We start from the raw sequence: 20247 nt of genomic DNA, 5'->3' as shown, positions 1-20247 counted from the left end.
CATAGCTCAGCCCATGAGGGAACTATCAGCATAATTGAAATAAATAAACTCAGCAGGGGAAAAAAAAAACCTAATAGTTTGCACCACAGCCTAACCAGGTTAACTCCTCCTGTAAAAATAACCCCCTTCTCACTTTTGTACCTTCACATAAATTATTTAAATAAGTGTAGGAAGAGAGTCATTTGCATATAGATAAAAGTCAGTTTAATATTGTAAATTAGCTTTTTATGCAGCAATCTAGAAGATTTTGCTTTAATCTCAGAATAAACATGTCTGTGGTTCTTCATGAACCTGCAGAGGAGCGTGCAGGAAGGTGAGCCGCTCTGTGTGTGTGTGATGGGTGGTGATGGGGTGGGGTGGGGGTTCAGAGAAGGGATGAAGATATCACAGAGAAAGGTTTTTCGATTCATCCTGCACCTTCCCTGTAATTAATAGATTATTTACGCATGCACACTCCTGTCATTCTCTCCCTGGGCATCTCATTAGAGCTCTGACCTCTCTGCCCAGAACCAGAGCTGCTTCCCTGACCACGACAAGTCTGCCATTAGCTCTCCGGTGGAGAGAAAGGGACGATCCGATGGAGGAGGGGAAGAGAGAAGAGGATGAACTTGCTGTTGCCAGCTGTTGAGGCCTGCTTTCACTATTAGCATGCACAGCATCAAACCCATCCTACATAGCATGGAGAGGTGAGAATGGCAAGGACCCCCACTGAGAGAACAAAGCTTTCTGATTATTCAGTCAGATTCTATCTGCGCCGAAAGCAAAGGACAAATGGAAGCCTTCCATCTGATTGTAGGTTTAATGCATGTGGACGTGAGATTCAAGCCATTCGGCATGGAGTTAGACACAATAAGTCACAATGATCACTGCATAGACGCTCATGATGATGAAACGAAAAGCAGGGACACATGCTTGTATACTGAAAATCTACTCATTACAACAATTGTGAATTAAGTGTATTTTTTTAATGGTCCTTTAATTGCATTTTGGAGACAGTATATGTTTACGCCACTGTGTTATTAAATTGGCCTTCATGCATATTTAGCTCTAACTCTTTCCTGTCATGCCGGCACTAAGAGTCCTAAATGGGAGTTAAAATGAAAAAGAAACAAATGACCAGGCAAACAGAGAAGTATTCAATAAGCTTGATGCAACTTGTCATGCACAAAGTCATTAAGCTGTGTAAAAGCATGGCAACCCAGGGTCGTTCTTTTCATAAGCGAGATGGTCTCACACTGCGCGTTAATACTTTGCTCGATCAATGTAGCAAGGAGAGCATTTCTGGAAAGCTCACTTTGCCTGCGTAATCTCATCTGCAATCCTCCAATTCCCACTGACTCAACGAGCCTTGCTCCAGGGCAAGTGGGAAGGCGAGAAGCCGCACTCGTGTTTCTCAGCGCCCCCCCCCATACCACTGTGGTGACAGCAATCACCATGACAATACCAAAACACACTGCCACGCTGGGCCGAGTGCGGGATGAGCTCAGTGTGAAGCAGCCTCAGCATAAAGAGACATGAGGACGACTGCTTTAAAAGGAACACAGTCCAAATCAATAGTGCCATTATCAGGGAACCTGAGCTGAATTAGATGTCATGGCACCCAGGGCAAAAAGAGGTGAGGTGAGACATATGCAATGATTATATAAAGACTGCACCCTGCAATCAGAGCACAGCTGGCCTTTTTAAAAATGCTAAGGGTGAATGCTTTGTGTCAATCTGTTATACTGTACTAAATAATAGGCACAAGTACTGGCTTACTATTGTACTATAACTTTTTATACTCTTCTATATACAACCAACAAAAGTTTTCCTGAAGGGAAAATCTTGGACAAAATTTATATTTCACAACTTAGTATAAGTGCTTAAGAGAGGGTGAGGAAAAAAAAAAAACATGCATGCTGTTGTGTATAAAATCAGTGATAGTACAACCTTGACCACTTAAAGAGCATTCTACAGTCCAAGTACACAATCAGCACTCCTTTTCCTTTTCCATCAGGATGTTTTTAATCGTTGATTTTGCTCTGAAAAATAGAGCAAGTAAAGTCAAGTACATCACACCCTTTTAATGCTATGCATGGATGCGGATGTCTGGTGAGCAAAATACATGGTCCAGATGAACTATTGATTTTTAGCCTGGGTCCTGATTACTTTTGGCTTTTTTGCATAGCGTCTAAAAGCCAGATTAAAAATAAGTCTTTTTTTTTTTCTTCTTAAGTGTGTAAAATAAAAGCAGCACGGAGCAGTGCACTTGACGACGACGTCCAAATGCGGAATAGAGCGATGGCCTGAATGCTCAGAACAGCATGCACTGCATAAAGTTGGACTTTTACCATTACCTATAGCTAATATGTGCATTCCTATGACATATCAGCTTTTTCTCTTTTACATTTGCTTCATTATACAAGTTGGCGACATGTCATGGAGAGCATGCTTCCAACAGAGTATTACTTATGATCCTGTCTTAAACTCCATTTACAAATTCAGCTATAAATGCTTCAAACATTGAGTAATATGGTTTTTAGGTGCATCATTTCCTTCATGGAGGAAAGTAAAGGCAGAGTGGAGACAGAAAGACAGGAGAGAGGGAGAGAGACAGAGTGAACACAGAGCTACAGAAGTATTTATTGAGCATGCTACAGTAGTAAAAGCAGAGTACAGGAGAGATAGAAGAGCAAAAAACAACCACAAACACAAAACCAAGACAATCCTTCCCAGCGGTGTTAGAAAAAAACAATCTTTTAATTGTGCGACATCCAAACTGCACTTTGTTTTTTAAAGATGTATAAAATAAAAAACAAAAAAAGAAACTATACAGATTTTCTTAACCATGTTAAAAATGTACAGTCCAGTCAGGTAAGAAATACAACCATAGAGCTTTGGCAGCAAATGGATTATATCTCTTGTTAACTGTTACATTTTTCCATACCAGATAAACATCATGTTTCCAAGTTTTGCTTCTGGGAGGTAAAAAATAGGGAACTTTCTAAAAATATGAATGCTCAGGAAATTAAGACTAAAGGCACAAACTTTGGTCCCACCAGGTTGTCCATATTCTGCGTACTTGCTCACGTCAAACTTCAGGCTCATGTTTGTTAGCTTTAAAATGCATGCAACAGCTGCTCTCTAAACAAAGACTCTGAACTTATCTAGTCATGCAGAGAAAATTGGTGGATGTTCCAAAAAAAAAAAAAAAAAAAAAAATCCAATATGTACTAACATGGTCAGTGCCTACTACGCAAAAAAATAAAACATGGTATACAGTATCATATCCTTTTGGAAATCACTTGGATACAAGCTAGCACTCAAAATTGCAGTGACCGTTAAGCACTAGAATAGTCTGTTATATACACGCCACTGGATCTTTCAGCAAGAACCACAATCCAAGCTGATCATATACGCAAAACGACAAATGGTCAAAATACCAACTAACCAAAAAAAACGAAACAAAAAACCCAAACACATGGACTGGAGCTTGGAGAGGCAAGATTTCACACTGTACATTTCACACAAGGGAACAAAAAAACAAAAAAAGACTTCTCAAACCATTAACACATTCACAACAAACAAGCCTATGTTGCTAAGTGGTGGACGTCTTGCTTTTATGAAAATTTCTGGATGCGAAAATGTTTGATAGTTTGTTGAGTAAGGCACATTCTTTGTTTCTTTAACTAATCAGGATGAAGAGGAATCAACCTCCTGTAATGAAGCACTGGGGGGAGGTAATACAAAGGGGACTGAGAGCAGGGAAAATGCATTCATTTCATTCCAACCAGATAAATCTGGTAGCATCTCCACTCATTTTTACAAGGAATGATTGGGAAAAGAAAACAAAAAGTGTCAAAATGTGGTCCCCAGTGTACCAAAACAGTCAACAGGTAACATTAGAAAACATCAAGCACATCGCAGCTTCTTTTAAATTGTTGATTTGGAGAATGAGACCCTCAGATGGTGATTGTTACCCATGTTGTAGTTGTGTAGGTCAATCAAGCATTGAATGGACTCTTCAACTGTGGATAACTGAATTAGAGCCATTTTGCGATCTCTGTGCATTAAAAAAAAATAATAAAAAGTTTAGCAACAGGACCCTTAAATAAATTCAAAGTCCCAGCAAATCACTATATAAACCCCTCTGTCTTTTACTAAATGCAAAATCTGAACTTACTGAAAAAATTTGAAAGCTTTCACAGTGCCTCCGGAGTTAGTGAACAGTACTCTGAGGTCATCTTCAGTTATGTCTTGCCTGTAAAATGGACAAGTTAATGGGTAGTTATTTCTAAAATCAGAACTCAAAACTCACAGTGACTAAGTGAGCTATACTCACGGGATGTTTGACAAATGCAGGGTGGCAGAGGGAGGGAAGATGTTCTGAAAGTTTTTGGAGCCAGGCTTCTTAAAACGATGTAGTGGAGAATTGGTAAAATCCTTAGTGAGGCCCTGATCATCCAAGCCATCCCTGGGTAACTGAACTGTCTGATGCTTGGACAAGGTCACACGGATGATTTTTGAATACATCTTCTGACCGTTAAGGTGACTCATCGCTGGAGATGTACAAAGAGGGGAAAAATGAGAGACTAATACACCACAATTAGGGGGCTTAACAAAAGCATCTATAAGCACAAAATAAAATGTACAGATGTTCAGGCCACATGGCCTTTCTCTGCTATACTGATTGCAGCCAATGAGTTTGGCAGATGTTGACTAATTTCACAGGCGTCATTCTCCACAATTAGAATCGAAGTATTTACAAGTACACGGCGCTTTTCATTTTCACCAGGTGCTACTCAGAGTATTCACATACTTATGACCATGTTTTAATAAATAGGCTACAATAAACCAACATCTATACTTAGAAACTAAACCCAGTAGCTGTTTGACAAATGTAGAATTGTAAGCAGAGTGTACATCAGTGATGTACAGAGCACTGCCACAGACTTATGGAAAGTTGTATTGGGGGGGGGTGATAATTTCCTTTCAGTATTTTAACTGTAGTTGTAACTGGAGGACAAAATCAAGAAGTTAATCTTACCAAGTTGAGCCTGATTCATATCTGCCATCTGTATCAGTGCACTATCTTTTTTGTTGTAGAGTATCTTCACACGCTGCACATCACCATACACCCCTGAATTATAGCAAGAAGCAGCGAGAGAAGCAGGAGGAAGAGTAGGATGGAGAGGGAGGAACAGTTAGCCTTTAACAGAGTGAAACTTAAGAGTGGAGAGCTAGATTCATCATAAAGAGAGACAGAACATTTTCCTAATGAAGAAAACTAATCACAGTTTAAACAGAAGCAAGAGATTCAGAGGTTCCCTCAAATAAAATACATTTAAATATAAGCTCTGAGATGACAGTACATGCAGAAACATGCATGCCTTAAAGAAAATCAAAAAGCACTTCAAAACGGACAGAGGGGGAAAAAAAAAAACCAAAGAACTCAAAACTAACAGTAAAAGGCAACAAATGTTATTAAATAAATTAAATAAACAGACTGAATAAAATATGGGGAAAAAAAAAAAAAAAAACAACAAAAATAAACGAGTGCTAACAAGAACATACCGAAGAGGGTAAACAGACTTTGGGGCGTAACCATCTTTAGAAGGAGAGAAGAGCAAGCAGCGTGAGACAGGTAGAGAGAGGAGTCGAGGAAGAGCGAAGATGAACAGATCATCCATAACGGAGGGTGGTTTCCCGCAGAATGGTGAAGTGGTCATGGATCATGGGTCAAGGCGGTTAATTTGGGGACAAGTTCATCCGAGGAACATTTGTTCAAGCATATAGCATGAACAGTGAGGTGTGGTCAAAGTAGGGCAGAATTGGGAGAGGCAGATAGGAATGAAGAGGGAAGGATTTAAAGAGATAAGGGGGTGGGGATGATTGAGGAGGGGGAGAAGAAGAGACAAATGCAGAATAAAAAAAAAAGTGGGGAACAAAAAATATACAATACAGGTCAGTACACAGGAAATGCAGGAGTTTGGTCAGAAAATGGTTGCTCTATGCAATTACAGAATATACAAGCAAATAATTGTGCCAATGTAGTTACCCAGCATCAGGGTAGTATACATAAACTGAAATAAAAACCAAACAAAACCCAACAAATAATAATACCACCGTGGAGGGGGAGATAAAGCATGCAACAAAACTAATTATATATATATATATATATATATATATATATATGGGCTGTCAAAATTAACACTACGCACCTCAAAACCGAAATCGGGCAACAGGCAATTAAAACCGTTTTGTTTGGTGTCCTGACGATTTATGTAATTTAAAACCACCATCATTACGTTAAAACATTTACAAGAATATTTCATATTCATGCTACACATTGAGTATGAATTCACTAGTATTAAACATCCATAGCGGTCAATGCTCATGTTGATTAGAGTATAAAAAACTTAAAGTATTAATTTAAGGTACATTTAGAATGGAAAAAAAATGTGCGATAAAGTTGCAATTTATTAAGTGCCAACTCATGACAATCATGTGATTAAATATTTTAATCTATTGACAGCCCATATATATATATATATATATATATATATATATATATATATATATATATATATATATATATATATATATATATATATATATATATATATAAAAAAGGTAGGGTTGGAATGCAAGTTTGTCCATTTGTTCATCGTGCACTAGAATATGGCCACATTTTCCATAACTGCCATGCTGGTGTAGACTAGAAAACCACCATTAAGTTATGGCATGAACAGAGAAAACCAACCAGACACACTTGATTATTAAGTGCCACAATTGTGAAGATTGTTCGTTACCACTTTAGTTTATAAAATTTTTCCATTTCCAAAGTGAGAAAGGGCCAGAAGTGAAATGAACTCAGGCAGATAATGGAAACATTTAACCCATTTTATAAAGCAGACAGCAAGAGACAGACAGAGAGAAATAAAGAAAGTTAGAGACAAATGACTCATTTTTAGAAACAGCACATTTTAAGGATTAAGCAAAGCCATGAATAATTTCTGAAGAAAAACAACTTTCAGATGAAACAAATGACAGGCAGACACATGCAAGCAGAAGTTCATGAAAAATGTGAACTGGTGTCATCACATAATGAACACTTTAGTTCTTAAAATACAGCCAGTTGGGTAAATCAGAAGGTCTTAGGCACAATGATTTGGTTATTTAAAGCTACTGCTGAAACTAGAACTGAACTGTAATAAAGATTAATTTCACCATGAGGAATCCAACCAAACAGATACAGTTCCAACCATCCTTACTGCATTTGCTTCATCCATTGTACATTATACTGATCATGGACATCAAACAATGGCATGACATAAAAGCAACAAAAGGCTATGTAGATTGGAGGGTAATGAAAAATACACAGAATCAGAGGCTTAAGAAATGACTGACCTCATCATTGAGATTGCTAACCAGGAGTACTCCACTACCCGAGTGTCCAGACAGAGCCACACGACCTGCTGCTGCCGCCGCCGCCGCCGCCGCACTCAGAGGACTCAGAGCACCTGAAGTTGCACAGAGAGCTCAGACACATACTGGCACAACACAACAGCATAACCACCAATGTTGTATGGACAAGGATAGAATAACAAAAATAGGTCATTCACAATTAGTCACAATTACTTTTAAATCATGCCTTAAAACTCAGCTGTTTAACTGTTAAAATTAATTAGAAAACGCTAATCTGAACAGATGTTTGTTGTTTGCCTTGTTTTTTTATCATCAATTAATTATATGGCGTCCTTGAGTGTTTAGAAAGGAGCCTTTAAATAAAATGTATTATTCAATAGGGGAAGTGTGTTCTCTAAATAGCTGTAATCATGTTATTCTGAGTTTTAGGAAATGTAAGAGAACTGAAATAATATTGAAAAAGGTCTAACAGGCTGGTCAAATCAATAACCTTTAAAACTGGTTACGAAACAGCAAAAACAATTGAATGATATTAACACCTTTTGGGTTGTTTAAGAAGTTAATCAACACAGAAAGATTTGCACTCATGAAACAAAACGCATACCGCGTGTAAGGCTCATTAACTAAAAGCACAAAATTTTGGCCTGTGTAATTATCTAATCATACCAGGTTTCAAACAAAACATTAGAAGCAGACATTCATGAGACTTAACAAGAAGTATGCCAGGGCATACTGGGTTTTAATAAGAAATAATTGTAGTAATTCTATATAAAGTTACACTGCCAGCATCTTAGTTTTCTTTTTCCATGTCTCATCTCTTGTCTTTGTTCTCACTCTGCACATGTTAAAATTCAAGACAAGAGTGTTGAAAAGGTATTGTAAATCTCACTGAAAAATGGCAATTAAAAACATAGTAAACGCATTATTATAAAAACAAGTGCTAATTTCAAACAGCAATATACTAGATCAGCTAGATTATATATATATATATATATATATATATACTAGATTTTTGTAAATTTAGTTGTTACCGGCCAGAGCAGCCTCTTTAAGAAGGTAGCGGATGTTGGTAAGACATGTGACCGAGGCAAGCATCTTGACATGCATCAAGAGTGAGTCATACAGATGTGGCGGAGAGAATCCGGCAATTTTCCAAAATAAAACATCATTCAGAATCAGATAATAAATAAAACGGAAATAATCTAAGTGATATATTCTTTCTGTGCGGCCCGGTACCAATTGACCCACAGACCGGTGCCGGTCCGCAGCCTGGGGGTTGGGGACCACTGTACTATATAACTTCAGTGAGACTAAACCTAAATGAAGTACAGGCTACAACGTGAGCTCCTGGATAGTGTGTGAAAAGCCTGGGCTACAGAATTATTAACGATTATTGCACTATTTCCCAATTTATTCGGTTTGCACTTAATTTGTTTTTTTTATTGTTTAAATGGAGCTCAAAAAGTTTTACTCCACACTCGACACAAAAGCATACAACCAAAGAAGACAAAATGTAAATCTAAAACCCATGTTGTGGTTGTGTGGTATTCTAATTAACTAAACATTGCAGCGCACATTATATTGCTCCGTGTTTTGTTGCGCTACAAGCAATTCTGTGCTACTTGATGGTAGATTTGTTCAGATTATTGAATCCGATTTTCAATCTATACAAGCCAGGCTTTTCTGCTGATATTGCCTTAGGGTTGCTACTGGATAACAGATCCGTGCTATCTACTGCCAGGTATGCCCTTTAATATCCTTATTTCATCAAAACCAAGCTTTGAAAAAGGCAGAAGCCCAGTAGAAAAAGTAAACCAAGGTCTTCCACATTACCTGCAAAGGGCCAGCATGGCTGCATGCCTTTGTTTCAGTCAATTGAGACTAACCTTGGTCATTTGAAGACTAGAATCAGGCGTGCCTCCTGTTAGGTTAGAACAAATGTGCAACCATGCTGGTCCTTTGCAGATAACAGAAAGTTTGTCTGGGATAAACAAATGATTTACGTAAATGCTCTTCTCACAGTTAACAATACTAAAATGTTAAACCACGGCTGGTCAAACGCTTAGCTTTTCACTATATAAAAACACCAGCAACTGAATCGCAGTGCAAACAAAACTACAGACACTTGTGTCAATTGCGGTGTATTTATAAAAAAAAAAAAAAAATCCCACATTTTAAATTTTATTTTTATTGAGTAAAAAGTTGAGCCCTCTTTAGAAGATGTACTGTAACTGGTTTTATTCTTAAGATTTCTGTTACAGGGAACAGATTGTTATGTTGGGGTAAATACACCATATAGCACCGTAAAAAACTAAACCAAGCTTTAGCACTCGTGTCTAGCCCACCAAAAACCATTAAGAGAAGAAAAAAAACAGTGGGAGATACCTGGGATCTTACCAAGCAGGGAGTTCGAGTCCTTGCCAAAAGCCGCTGCCACTGAGGGGTCGACAGCAGGCTGCCCATCACCAGCAGGGAGCTCTGGTCTAGTGTAGTCCCTGCTCTTATCATTGTTGTACTTCACATTCAGGTTGACAAGCTTGGAGTAGTCAATACGAAGCGTACAGCAAGCGTTGTATATGTTCTGTCCATCAAGTGCCTAAGAGAGCACAAAAATTACTTACGAACCCGAACACAGAGAACACATTTTGCCATAAACAGATCCTACACCCACCACTTTGGCTTGCTGAGCGCTCGTTGCATCATTGTACTGTAGCAAGGCCTGAAACTGATTGTTCTTTGTGAATGTGATGATTTTCATAACTGTGCCAAACTTTGAGAAGATCTATTGACAGAGAAAGGAGAGAATTGAGAAGATCTATCAACAAAAAAAAGGGAGAAAGACATACAAAAAAACAATTATACAAAGACAACATGAGAATTAAAAAACTTCAACAAAGACAGAAACTCATCCGCAAAAAAAGAAAAAAAAGGTCTTTGCTTCAAAGACTTCAAAATTAGAATTCAGGCAATAATAAATTACTATGAAAGATCATTTGTAGAACACAAACCTGCTGTAACACATCTAGAGTGACAGGGTAGAACATGTTGTCTATGATGATCCTTAAGACTGGACTGCTGGGTGTTGAGAGTGTTCCGTCACTGGAGCCTGATGTGGGTGTTCCAGACTAAGAAGCAAAAATAGCAGCTATTACCCAAACTTTAGCACTGTTTATCTTAAACTCCATAACGACAATGAATCATTTTGGAAGATGTATGGAGATGGTTAACTACCTGGTTTGTCTCAGTCTTGAGCTCTTTGTGATTTGAGTACTGAATGAAAACTGGGACATTTCGAACATGCGGTGTAACAGCTGAATAGTAGTTCACCATGGTAATAGCTGCTTCTTCCGTGCTTAGCTCGAGGAATGCCTAAGCAAAGCAAATGTTAACTGTAAAGTCTTTATCTATTTGACTCTTTATTAAATAAAAAAAGAGCTTAAAAACTCACCTGGTTTTTGCCTTTTAGGGTAAGGATATTAGTGACCTTTCCAAAGGGCAATCCTAAGGCAATGATCTCAGTCTCTGAGACCTCACTGGGTAGTTTCCGGATATGAAGAACACGTGATGGAGGAGCCTCTCCTACCCTTTCATCAACTCTCAATTTTTTGCTGTCACTTCCATTGGATGTGCCATCTAACAAGGCAAAGCAGCAGAAACATGGCTTACAGCTAAATGGCATAACTAAATCAGTAGCAAAGGTGATAATCCTGGAAATCTTTTATTGGTTTCCCCAAAACTGATTAGCAAATCGGAATAACTTCTTAATAATATCTTCTGGTCAAAATATAGAAAAAAAATATACATTTTTTGAAAATATTTAATAAGGAGGACATTTTTGTTTTATCATACTTTAATTTAAAGGAAGATAATTGCACTGAAGACCAGATCTGTCAACATACTTTTACTTTCTAGCATTTATGATCATTTGATTTCTATTAATCCTGCTTTGTTCACTGGACAGTTAGAAAGAATGCAGTGCCTTACTTACCACTGATACTGCTCATCCCAGAGTTGGGACTGTTGTACATGCTGCTGGACATCAGCTCATCTGACCCTCTCTAAAATGAAGAAATATAAGTGAAACAAACAGTATTCTCCAATGACACTTTGCTTTTGCTGCTGTCAAGAACATGACACAAAGCTCTCTGAAGACTGCTTAAAAAAATAAAATCAAGACACATAAAACACCAGACCTTTTCTTTTTCCTAAGGTGTCTTTTTAATCTTGCAGTGTCTGGAATGTCAGACACAGTCATCTTATCCTAAGCTCAATTAGATCCCTGAAGCCCCGAAATGTTTATAGCAATAGTCAGTAAGTAGTTAAAACTAAAAATGAATGATCGGCACAAGGCAAAGCTGCTCACTATAATTGCTGAACTAAATTACAATTGCCTGGGCAGAATAAATTACACATCTTATAATAAGTACTAAAAAAAAAAAATACTTCTTACTATTTGCATCTACATGAATCTTAAAGTGGTGGGGAGATTCATTTCTAATGATTCCAATTAAATGTGTGTCATTACTAGCTCTTAATAGAATAATGTACATCAAAATTAAACAAGAACAAAAAATATTAAAAACTACAAATTCTTTAAAAAAAAAAAAAAAAAAAAATCTAATGTTTTCCCCATAAACTGTTTGTGTGTGGAAGTAGTTAATATAATTCTCCGGGGAGGAAAATTCTGTTGGTGGAACACAAACCAAGTTAAGAGATCTGCTAGCAGAAGGCATTTCTGAGAATATCATAATTTTCCTAACCATCTTAGACATAAACAGGCCCCATTCAATTACTGCCAGTCTAATATTATGAAAGCCGGAGATGGAAACTTGAAGTAGGCCTAAATCAAATATCCAGGGGACAGTTCTAAATCTTATCTATTTCTTCAATGACAAATAGCCACAGAATATCAAATAATACATTTTAATGGCCTTGGCATTTTCCCTTCCAATCCAAAAAATAAATAAATAAAATGCCTAAGTTACCTGTGATTTATTTGTCTTTGGGTTTTAATGACACCGTCTGTCCTTAACTATTAAAGTGAAATTCAGTTTCGTAAACATGGATGCAAGGGCAAACCATTAAGATATGTCAGGCAAATACTTAAAGAGCTGGGTCTGAAATTAACTTCAGACTCTTCACAAACAATGGGAAATTCTGCCATTAGCAGGTAAAACTGTGTATTTTATTAAGCACTTGACAGAAAACTGTCTTAGAAACGGCTTTTTCAGATGATGTACTTAAATCGCCAGAAGAGCTTTTCATATCCCACTGAAAACTACCCCCCATATAAAAATGTGGAAAACAAACCCACCGCTTCAAGTTTTTTATTTATGCACTCAATTTATATACTGCTGTTTTAACAAACCTGTACTAATGCAGCTTAAGGCAAACTTCAAGAAAACAATGTTTCTATTTATAGTCTTTAATTCCTATATTTCTGTTTTATTCACACTGAAATAACCTCTGGATGCAGGCTGAACATGCAGCACAGTATTATAATAAAGCCACTACAACAGCCATTCATGCTGCATGATTATAAAGTGAACACTCACTCGTAAACTCACATTTAAAGTTATTGTAACAGCCGAGTTCAGGATCACAGATAGAGAAGTGCAAATGTGAGATTAAAGGTAACTTGTTTGTTTGTTTATTTTGTTTAAAACAACTGTTTTGCCTAACTGATTCTAAATAATCTAAATAAAAATAATAATTATAAATAAAACATTGTGTCAGGAAACATCAAATCTGTCGCACAAAAAAAAAAAAAAAAAAAAAGTAAGCGCCAGTTGAATACACAGAATAGGTTGGACAAATCTTTATTCCAAGCAGACTGTTTTTTTCAGGCTATGTTTTTTTTTTAAACAAAGAATAACCATAACCATGGAAATCTACAACACAAGACAAAAAAACTATAAAAAGAAATTCAGCATGATATTTCTCAGGTCCAGTCATGGTTGTCTTACTACATAATCAAACAGCAAATTAGCAACTGTAAAAAGAAGCATATTAATTATTTATCTGTGACTCCTTTAAATAAGGACTGACTAACTAAAGACTTTATATTTGAAAATACCTGCAAGCGAAAACAAAAGAACTGGAAATGCATTTGAAATTAAAAACCAGTATTTTTGCCACTGCAATTAAAAATATGTCCTGTTTAAGGATGGGACATAATAAATAGAAATAATGACAGACATAATACACTGAAATATTATATATATATATATAAATAAATAAATTATCTATATATATATATATCTATATCTATATATCTATATCTATATATCTATATCTATATCTATCTATATCTATATCTATATATATATATATATATATATATATATATTTATTTATTTATTTATTAACATATGAATTTAAACACTTTAGTGAATGCTTGTTCCAGCCCATTAAACTTCAAGCCAAAACCGTGTTGGATTTACAAACTGGACAGTAAAAAATGTGGCACGTTTAAAATAATTAAATAGTCTGTACAGACAGTTGTACAAACCAGTAAAGAAAAACACAAATAAATGGTCCATGCAAAAGCAGGGCCCTGGGAAAAATGAAAACCGGTGCAGAGCAGACGTGACCTGTTGTGAGTACCGCGTCAGTTAATCTGCAAAAACGGAGGGACCTAATTTGTGCCTATTGTAGTTTTAATGGGTTTGTACCAAACATTATTGGAAATGCACTGAGCATTATCTCACTTGCGTCCCGCGAGTTTTGTATCTGACCACCTGCTCCACAAGCATGAGAGTAAAAACCATTAAGTCCCAGTGCACAACTCTAAATTGCACACAGTGAAAGTGGGGCATTTCTGCTTGAAAAATACTGCTCATCTTTTTCATGATTTCACTCATTTAATGTGAAGATTTAGCAATAAAAAAAACATGATTTGTATTCAAACACAAGCTTTAAATGGTTAGCCGGATATTCCAATACATGTTCACGTGCCCAACTACAAACCAATATTTCATAGTTTTGGTTTAACACAATTCCCTTTGTTATTTCAGAAGTAACCAATTAAATATTAAAAGGTAACATGTATTAGGACAGGGACTTAACTATTCACCAGCAATTCAACTCTGATTACTTACTATTACTTATTGAAACAATCTGAAATTACTACACCAACATATGTACACATTACAGCTCTACACGCTTTTATTTAAACTGCAGCATTTAAAACTCAAGAAATGCAGCTGCATGTCTTCAAAAGAAAAAAGTATGAGGAATCTCACCTTAACACCAACCGCAACATCACTGATGCTGAAAAACAAGACCAAATAAAGTTTATAGACCAATTAAACATGTTAATAATTCAATCAAAACTGGTGTATGGTCACAGTCAGGTTCTGTCAACATGATTAAATCAAGTGCAACAGGGTTTTTATTGGATTTATAAAGCTCTTAACTCTTCCCACTTTAAAGCTCTTCCACTGAATTCGATATTTAACCAAATGACTGATCATTGGGAATATGATACTGGTGAACTACTTCCATGTCATTTAAAAGAAAATACTTGACACTTTCCATGGAAAAGGAACATTTTTCCTTTTTCTGAATTTGAGGGGGAAAAAATAATACAATGCAGAATATCATGGCTTGCTCGTGTGTGCTTAAGCCAAACCTTGACACATAGTAGTATAATCATGTACAGTTATTACTTTATTTTAAACTGTGCAATAACAATTCCTGAATATTTGGTGTAATAAATATGCAATAGCACCATTTAAAACCGTGCAATTTGCTTGCAAATGCAAATGACTGGTGTTAGTTTATTTCGTATTATTTTGCATTTATACACTGTACTGTATATACTTGTACTCTGCTTTATATTTTACGTTTTTTAATACAGGAATTTCCACACTGTGGGACGAACAGAGGTCAATCTTAGCACATACATTACATATGTATGTATGTAATACGATATACTTTTACTCGAGGCAGTAGTTGCTTGCCTCTAATTTATCAAGTTTTATACCAATATGGCTGGCTATATATATATATATATATATATATATAAACATAGCTCCAGTAAAAGAAATCCTACAGCCATAGTGGTATAAAACTTGGTAAATAAGAAGCAAGAAACTGCTATTTGCCCTGGTTGATCTCGACTGAATCGGGAAATCATGACTGAAATGATAAAAATGGTGAATATATCATCTGTGTAACTGCTCTCGGTTAGAAATCATTCATGAGTTCAGGTTACAAACACTACAGTGGATGCTGAACATCAGTCTCCGGCCCAGACCTGACTAGCTAATAAGAATGTCGCGGCCTTGATAACGTTACCGAACCCCTATAAAAGTTAGTCTACATTATGAATAAATAAATGAATAAACTATCCACACAGTACATGTGCATTTCTCTTGTGTGTTTTTGTGTTTCCGGACAGACACGCGCTCCCTATCTGGTGACACAAAGCAGCGGGAACAGCAAGTCACCTAGCATGCTAACACGTTTTAGCTAAATGTGTAGGTCGCCGGCGTAAGCTGGCTAGTCGTCTGCCTGGGAAACTCTTTAGGAATACAGATACACCAAAAAAGGTGTGGGGTTTCGCCGGCATTAGTTGTATTTAATCGTATACATGCGGGTAAGACTGATTTAATTTGTCTGTGAAGTTCACCGACAAAAAAAAAATACAAAACCCCACACACTTAGCCACAATGCTCGCCCCCAGTGTTCGCTAACCAGTAAACACACCGCGCCGGCTATATAAGACTCAACCCCGCATTAAAAACGAACTCGAGTTTGTTTAATGTGGATATAAAGTAGGTTTTATTAGCGGCACACGGACACGCGGGAGGATCCGAATCGCTGCTTGTATGTAATCTGCGAACGCGGGATGCCGTGTTGCTAACAGCACGCCACGCTCTCCGTCTCTTCTTGTAGCCATTCAATGAGTTAGCTGGTTAGCTTGGTAGCGCGCGCGGCGTAGCCGTGTGTTTACAAAGACAACTTCCAAATATACCGTTTCTACATTTCCAGAAGAGAAAAAAATTATAGAACATAAAAAACAATAGCGGTAAATATACACTTACCCGTCCATCGCTGAAAAATCTTTCTCTCGGCGCCCCAGACAACAGCAGCAACAACAATTCTCCTAGCTGCAAACAAGGCAACAAAATGGAGGCAGAAACCGTTTCCGGAAAGCACCGGAAATTCACGAGTTGATATTTTAATTTATTTATTATGATTTAAAAATTTTATTTATTTGTGCAACTATAGAAGAGGCAGAAAATAAGTGAGCTGGGATAAAATTCAGCCTCGCATTTTCCTCTGAACGCTTTTTTTTTTTTAGTCCATCGCGAAATGATGTTATTTCTGAGGCTTTATTATGGAAATAACAAGTTTAATTAATGCATATACCTAGAATTGAGGATTTCCATCTTACAGAAAAGGACCATTGTGGCTACAGGCTTTTAATTCCAGCCCATTAGAAGATACTCTAGTAGTAGTAATCTAGTTTACTCTATAGCTGGATGGAGACCAAGATGAGACGATAACATTTGCAGAATCGGCTTGATTTAGATATAACGCAAGGCCTTTCGTAAAAAGTTATGGGAGAGGTTTGGCAAGGTGCAGGTGGACCTCTTCACTGATGTGAAATTGACTCAGTTATTTATGGTGGCCTCCTTTAAGCAGATCTGTTGTCCAAAATACCTGAAGTTTTATCATCTATAGAATACTACAGAGCAATCCTTGTTATAAACCGAACGTGTCCTACAATACTTGTCAATGGGACATTGTATATGTGATAATTTTCTGAGGAGATGTACTCTATTAGCAAACTCACACATACATACACACTTGACCATGCATTATATTCCTCTCTTTCCTCTATCCCCCCCCTCCCCTTTTTTTTCTGATCAAAGAACAGTAGATGTTTTTGGGATGGATGGTTGGGGACTTTCAAGAGCCATGCTGCATTACTGAGAGATTGTGTATGGTAAATCTCCTTCATTGTGGGAAGTTATGTGCCAATAACCCCCTGAGCTGCATATTCCCTTTGCCCCAGAATACATGTTTTCTGTGAGTCAATTTAAAATTGCAGGCATTTCAGTTTCCACCTGTCTTGCACATATTTTGGCACTCTGTCTCGTGGCAAACTCAGAAAATAACTCCATAATACTAACACTAAAACAAAGGCTAGATTTATCCACTTTCAAAAAGGTTAGTTGCTGTGCCTGACACTACCGTTTTTTTCTGTTAGGCTGTACTTCACACCGCTGCAATTGATCAACTAATTATTAAGCCCTTAGAAATTCTAGTCAGGCATTTGAACCCATAAAACGAGACAAAATAAGTGTGACTAAGAATAAGGTGTACAAATGCAGACACTATGCTGACACCTCTCACAAGTAATAGAACCCTTCTTTTTCTTCTGCCATTGCCAACATGTTCTGAACAAGTCTGCCTGGTCACAACTGGCAGCACTGTAATATGACGCAGAGTAGCTAGATTTTACCGAAAAGTCCATGACATTACAGTATTAGATATACATAGAAGTTGTGTAGTTAATAAATATGTGCCCAGAAATGTGCTTCCAAACACTGAATACATTAAATGTTGGTCACCTGCAGTGGGTATATTGCTGTCCTTGGCAATTCTGGTTTATAATGCTATTTAGGCCAGACATTGGCCATTTGATCCTCCAAAGATTCATCTGATAGGCTCCCTTACTAAAAGCAAAAGCTGCCCAACTGGATGGTGGATATCATCACCATGGCCTACATATGGACTGGACACCGGCGTAAGCTGGCTAGTCGTCTGCCTGGGAAACTCTTTAGGAATACAGATACACCAAAAAGGTGTGGGGTTTCGCCGGCATTAGTTGTATTTAATCGTATACATGCGGGTAAGACTGATTTAATTTGTCTGTGAAGTTCACCGACAAAAAAAAAATACAAAACCCCACACACTTAGCCACAATGCTCGCCCCCAGTGTTCGCTAACCAGTAAACACACCGCGCCGGCTATATAAGACTCAACCCCGCATTAAAAACGAACTCGAGTTTGTTTAATGTGGATATAAAGTAGGTTTTATTAGCGGCACACGGACACGCGGGAGGATCCGAATCGCTGCTTGTATGTAATCTGCGAACGCGGGATGCCGTGTTGCTAACAGCACGCCACGCTCTCCGTCTCTTCTTGTAGCCATTCAATGAGTTAGCTGGTTAGCTTGGTAGCGCGCGGCGTAGCCGTGTGTTTACAAAGACAACTTCCAAATATACCGTTTCTACATTTCCAGAAGAGAAAAAAATTATAGAACATAAAAAACAATAGCGGTAAATATACACTTACCCGTCCATCGCTGAAAAATCTTTCTCTCGGCGCCCCAGACAACAGCAGCAACAACAATTCTCCTAGCTGCAAACAAGGCAACAAAATGGAGGCAGAAACCGTTTCCGGAAAGCACCGGAAATTCACGAGTTGATATTTTAATTTATTTATTATGATTTAAAAATTTTATTTATTTGTGCAACTATAGAAGAGGCAGAAAATAAGTGAGCTGGGATAAAATTCAGCCTCGCATTTTCCTCTGAACGCTTTTTTTTTTTTTTAGTCCATCGCGAAATGATGTTATTTCTGAGGCTTTATTATGGAAATAACAAGTTTAATTAATGCATATACCTAGAATTGAGGATTTCCATCTTACAGAAAAGGACCATTGTGGCTACAGGCTTTTAATTCCAGCCCATTAGAAGATACTCTAGTAGTAGTAATCTAGTTTACTCTATAGCTGGATGGAGACCAAGATGAGACGATAACATTTGCAGAATCGGCTTGATTTAGATATAACGCAAGGCCTTTCGTAAAAAGTTATGGGAGAGGTTTGGCAAGGTGCAGGTGGACCTCTTCACTGATGTGAAATTGACTCAGTTATTTATGGTGGCCTCCTTTAAGCAGATCTGTTGTCCAAAATACCTGAAGTTTTATCATCTATAGAATACTACAGAGCAATCCTTGTTATAAACCGAACGTGTCCTACAATACTTGTCAATGGGACATTGTATATGTGATAATTTTCTGAGGAGATGTACTCTATTAGCAAACTCACACATACATACACACTTGACCATGCATTATATTCCTCTCTTTCCTCTATCCCCCCCCTCCCCTTTTTTTTCTGATCAAAGAACAGTAGATGTTTTTGGGATGGATGGTTGGGGACTTTCAAGAGCCATGCTGCATTACTGAGAGATTGTGTATGGTAAATCTCCTTCATTGTGGGAAGTTATGTGCCAATAACCCCCTGAGCTGCATATTCCCTTTGCCCCAGAATACATGTTTTCTGTGAGTCAATTTAAAATTGCAGGCATTTCAGTTTCCACCTGTCTTGCACATATTTTGGCACTCTGTCTCGTGGCAAACTCAGAAAATAACTCCATAATACTAACACTAAAACAAAGGCTAGATTTATCCACTTTCAAAAAGGTTAGTTGCTGTGCCTGACACTACCGTTTTTTTCTGTTAGGCTGTACTTCACACCGCTGCAATTGATCAACTAATTATTAAGCCCTTAGAAATTCTAGTCAGGCATTTGAACCCATAAAACGAGACAAAATAAGTGTGACTAAGAATAAGGTGTACAAATGCAGACACTATGCTGACACCTCTCACAAGTAATAGAACCCTTCTTTTTCTTCTGCCATTGCCAACATGTTCTGAACAAGTCTGCCTGGTCACAACTGGCAGCACTGTAATATGACGCAGAGTAGCTAGATTTTACCGAAAAGTCCATGACATTACAGTATTAGATATACATAGAAGTTGTGTAGTTAATAAATATGTGCCCAGAAATGTGCTTCCAAACACTGAATACATTAA

The 20247-nt window shown here is 37.4% G+C and overlaps 1 protein-coding gene across 3 annotated transcripts; it reads right to left on the bottom strand.

Moving 5' to 3' along the window:
- Nucleotides 1-2720: 2720 nt before the first annotated feature.
- ptbp2a (polypyrimidine tract binding protein 2a) lies at nt 2721-18791 on the bottom strand. Of its 3 annotated transcripts, none has more exons than XM_046847471.1 (14): nt 18721-18791; nt 14652-14679; nt 11396-11465; nt 10856-11040; nt 10639-10776; nt 10416-10532; nt 10079-10189; nt 9793-10003; nt 7390-7502; nt 5554-5587; nt 5027-5119; nt 4322-4538; nt 4163-4240; nt 2721-4042 (listed from the first exon to the last, which is right to left on the bottom strand). In XM_046847471.1, the coding sequence occupies exons 1-14, from the start codon at nt 18726-18728 to the stop codon at nt 3913-3915; spliced, it is 1533 nt and encodes a 510-aa protein (XP_046703427.1). In that variant the 5' UTR covers nt 18729-18791; the 3' UTR covers nt 2721-3912. The 3 variants fall into 3 exon arrangements, with proteins under 3 accessions (XP_046703427.1, XP_046703426.1, XP_046703428.1); XM_046847470.1 differs by lacking the exon at nt 18721-18791 and adding an exon at nt 16458-16550; XM_046847472.1 differs by lacking the exon at nt 18721-18791 and adding an exon at nt 16458-16550 and having other exon boundaries at nt 9805-10003.
- Between the last annotated feature and the right edge of the window lie 1456 nt (nt 18792-20247).

Source organism: Silurus meridionalis, chromosome 4, assembly GCF_014805685.1.
Source record: "Silurus meridionalis isolate SWU-2019-XX chromosome 4, ASM1480568v1, whole genome shotgun sequence".
Classification (NCBI taxonomy): domain Eukaryota; kingdom Metazoa; phylum Chordata; class Actinopteri; order Siluriformes; family Siluridae; genus Silurus; species Silurus meridionalis.
This window is presented reverse-complemented; position numbering and strand designations above follow the sequence as displayed.

What these genes read in the sequence shown, in the direction of transcription:
- ptbp2a (XM_046847471.1), bottom strand. An exon ending in GCGCTCAGCAAGCCAAAGTG is followed by an intron (nt 10,004 to 10,078) that starts GTGGGTGTAGGA and finishes GTGCTCTCTTAG; the next exon opens with GCACTTGATGGACAGAACAT. An exon ending in TTAGCAATCTCAATGATGAG is followed by an intron (nt 5,588 to 7,389) that starts GTCAGTCATTTC and finishes CTCCTTCTAAAG; the next exon opens with ATGGTTACGCCCCAAAGTCT.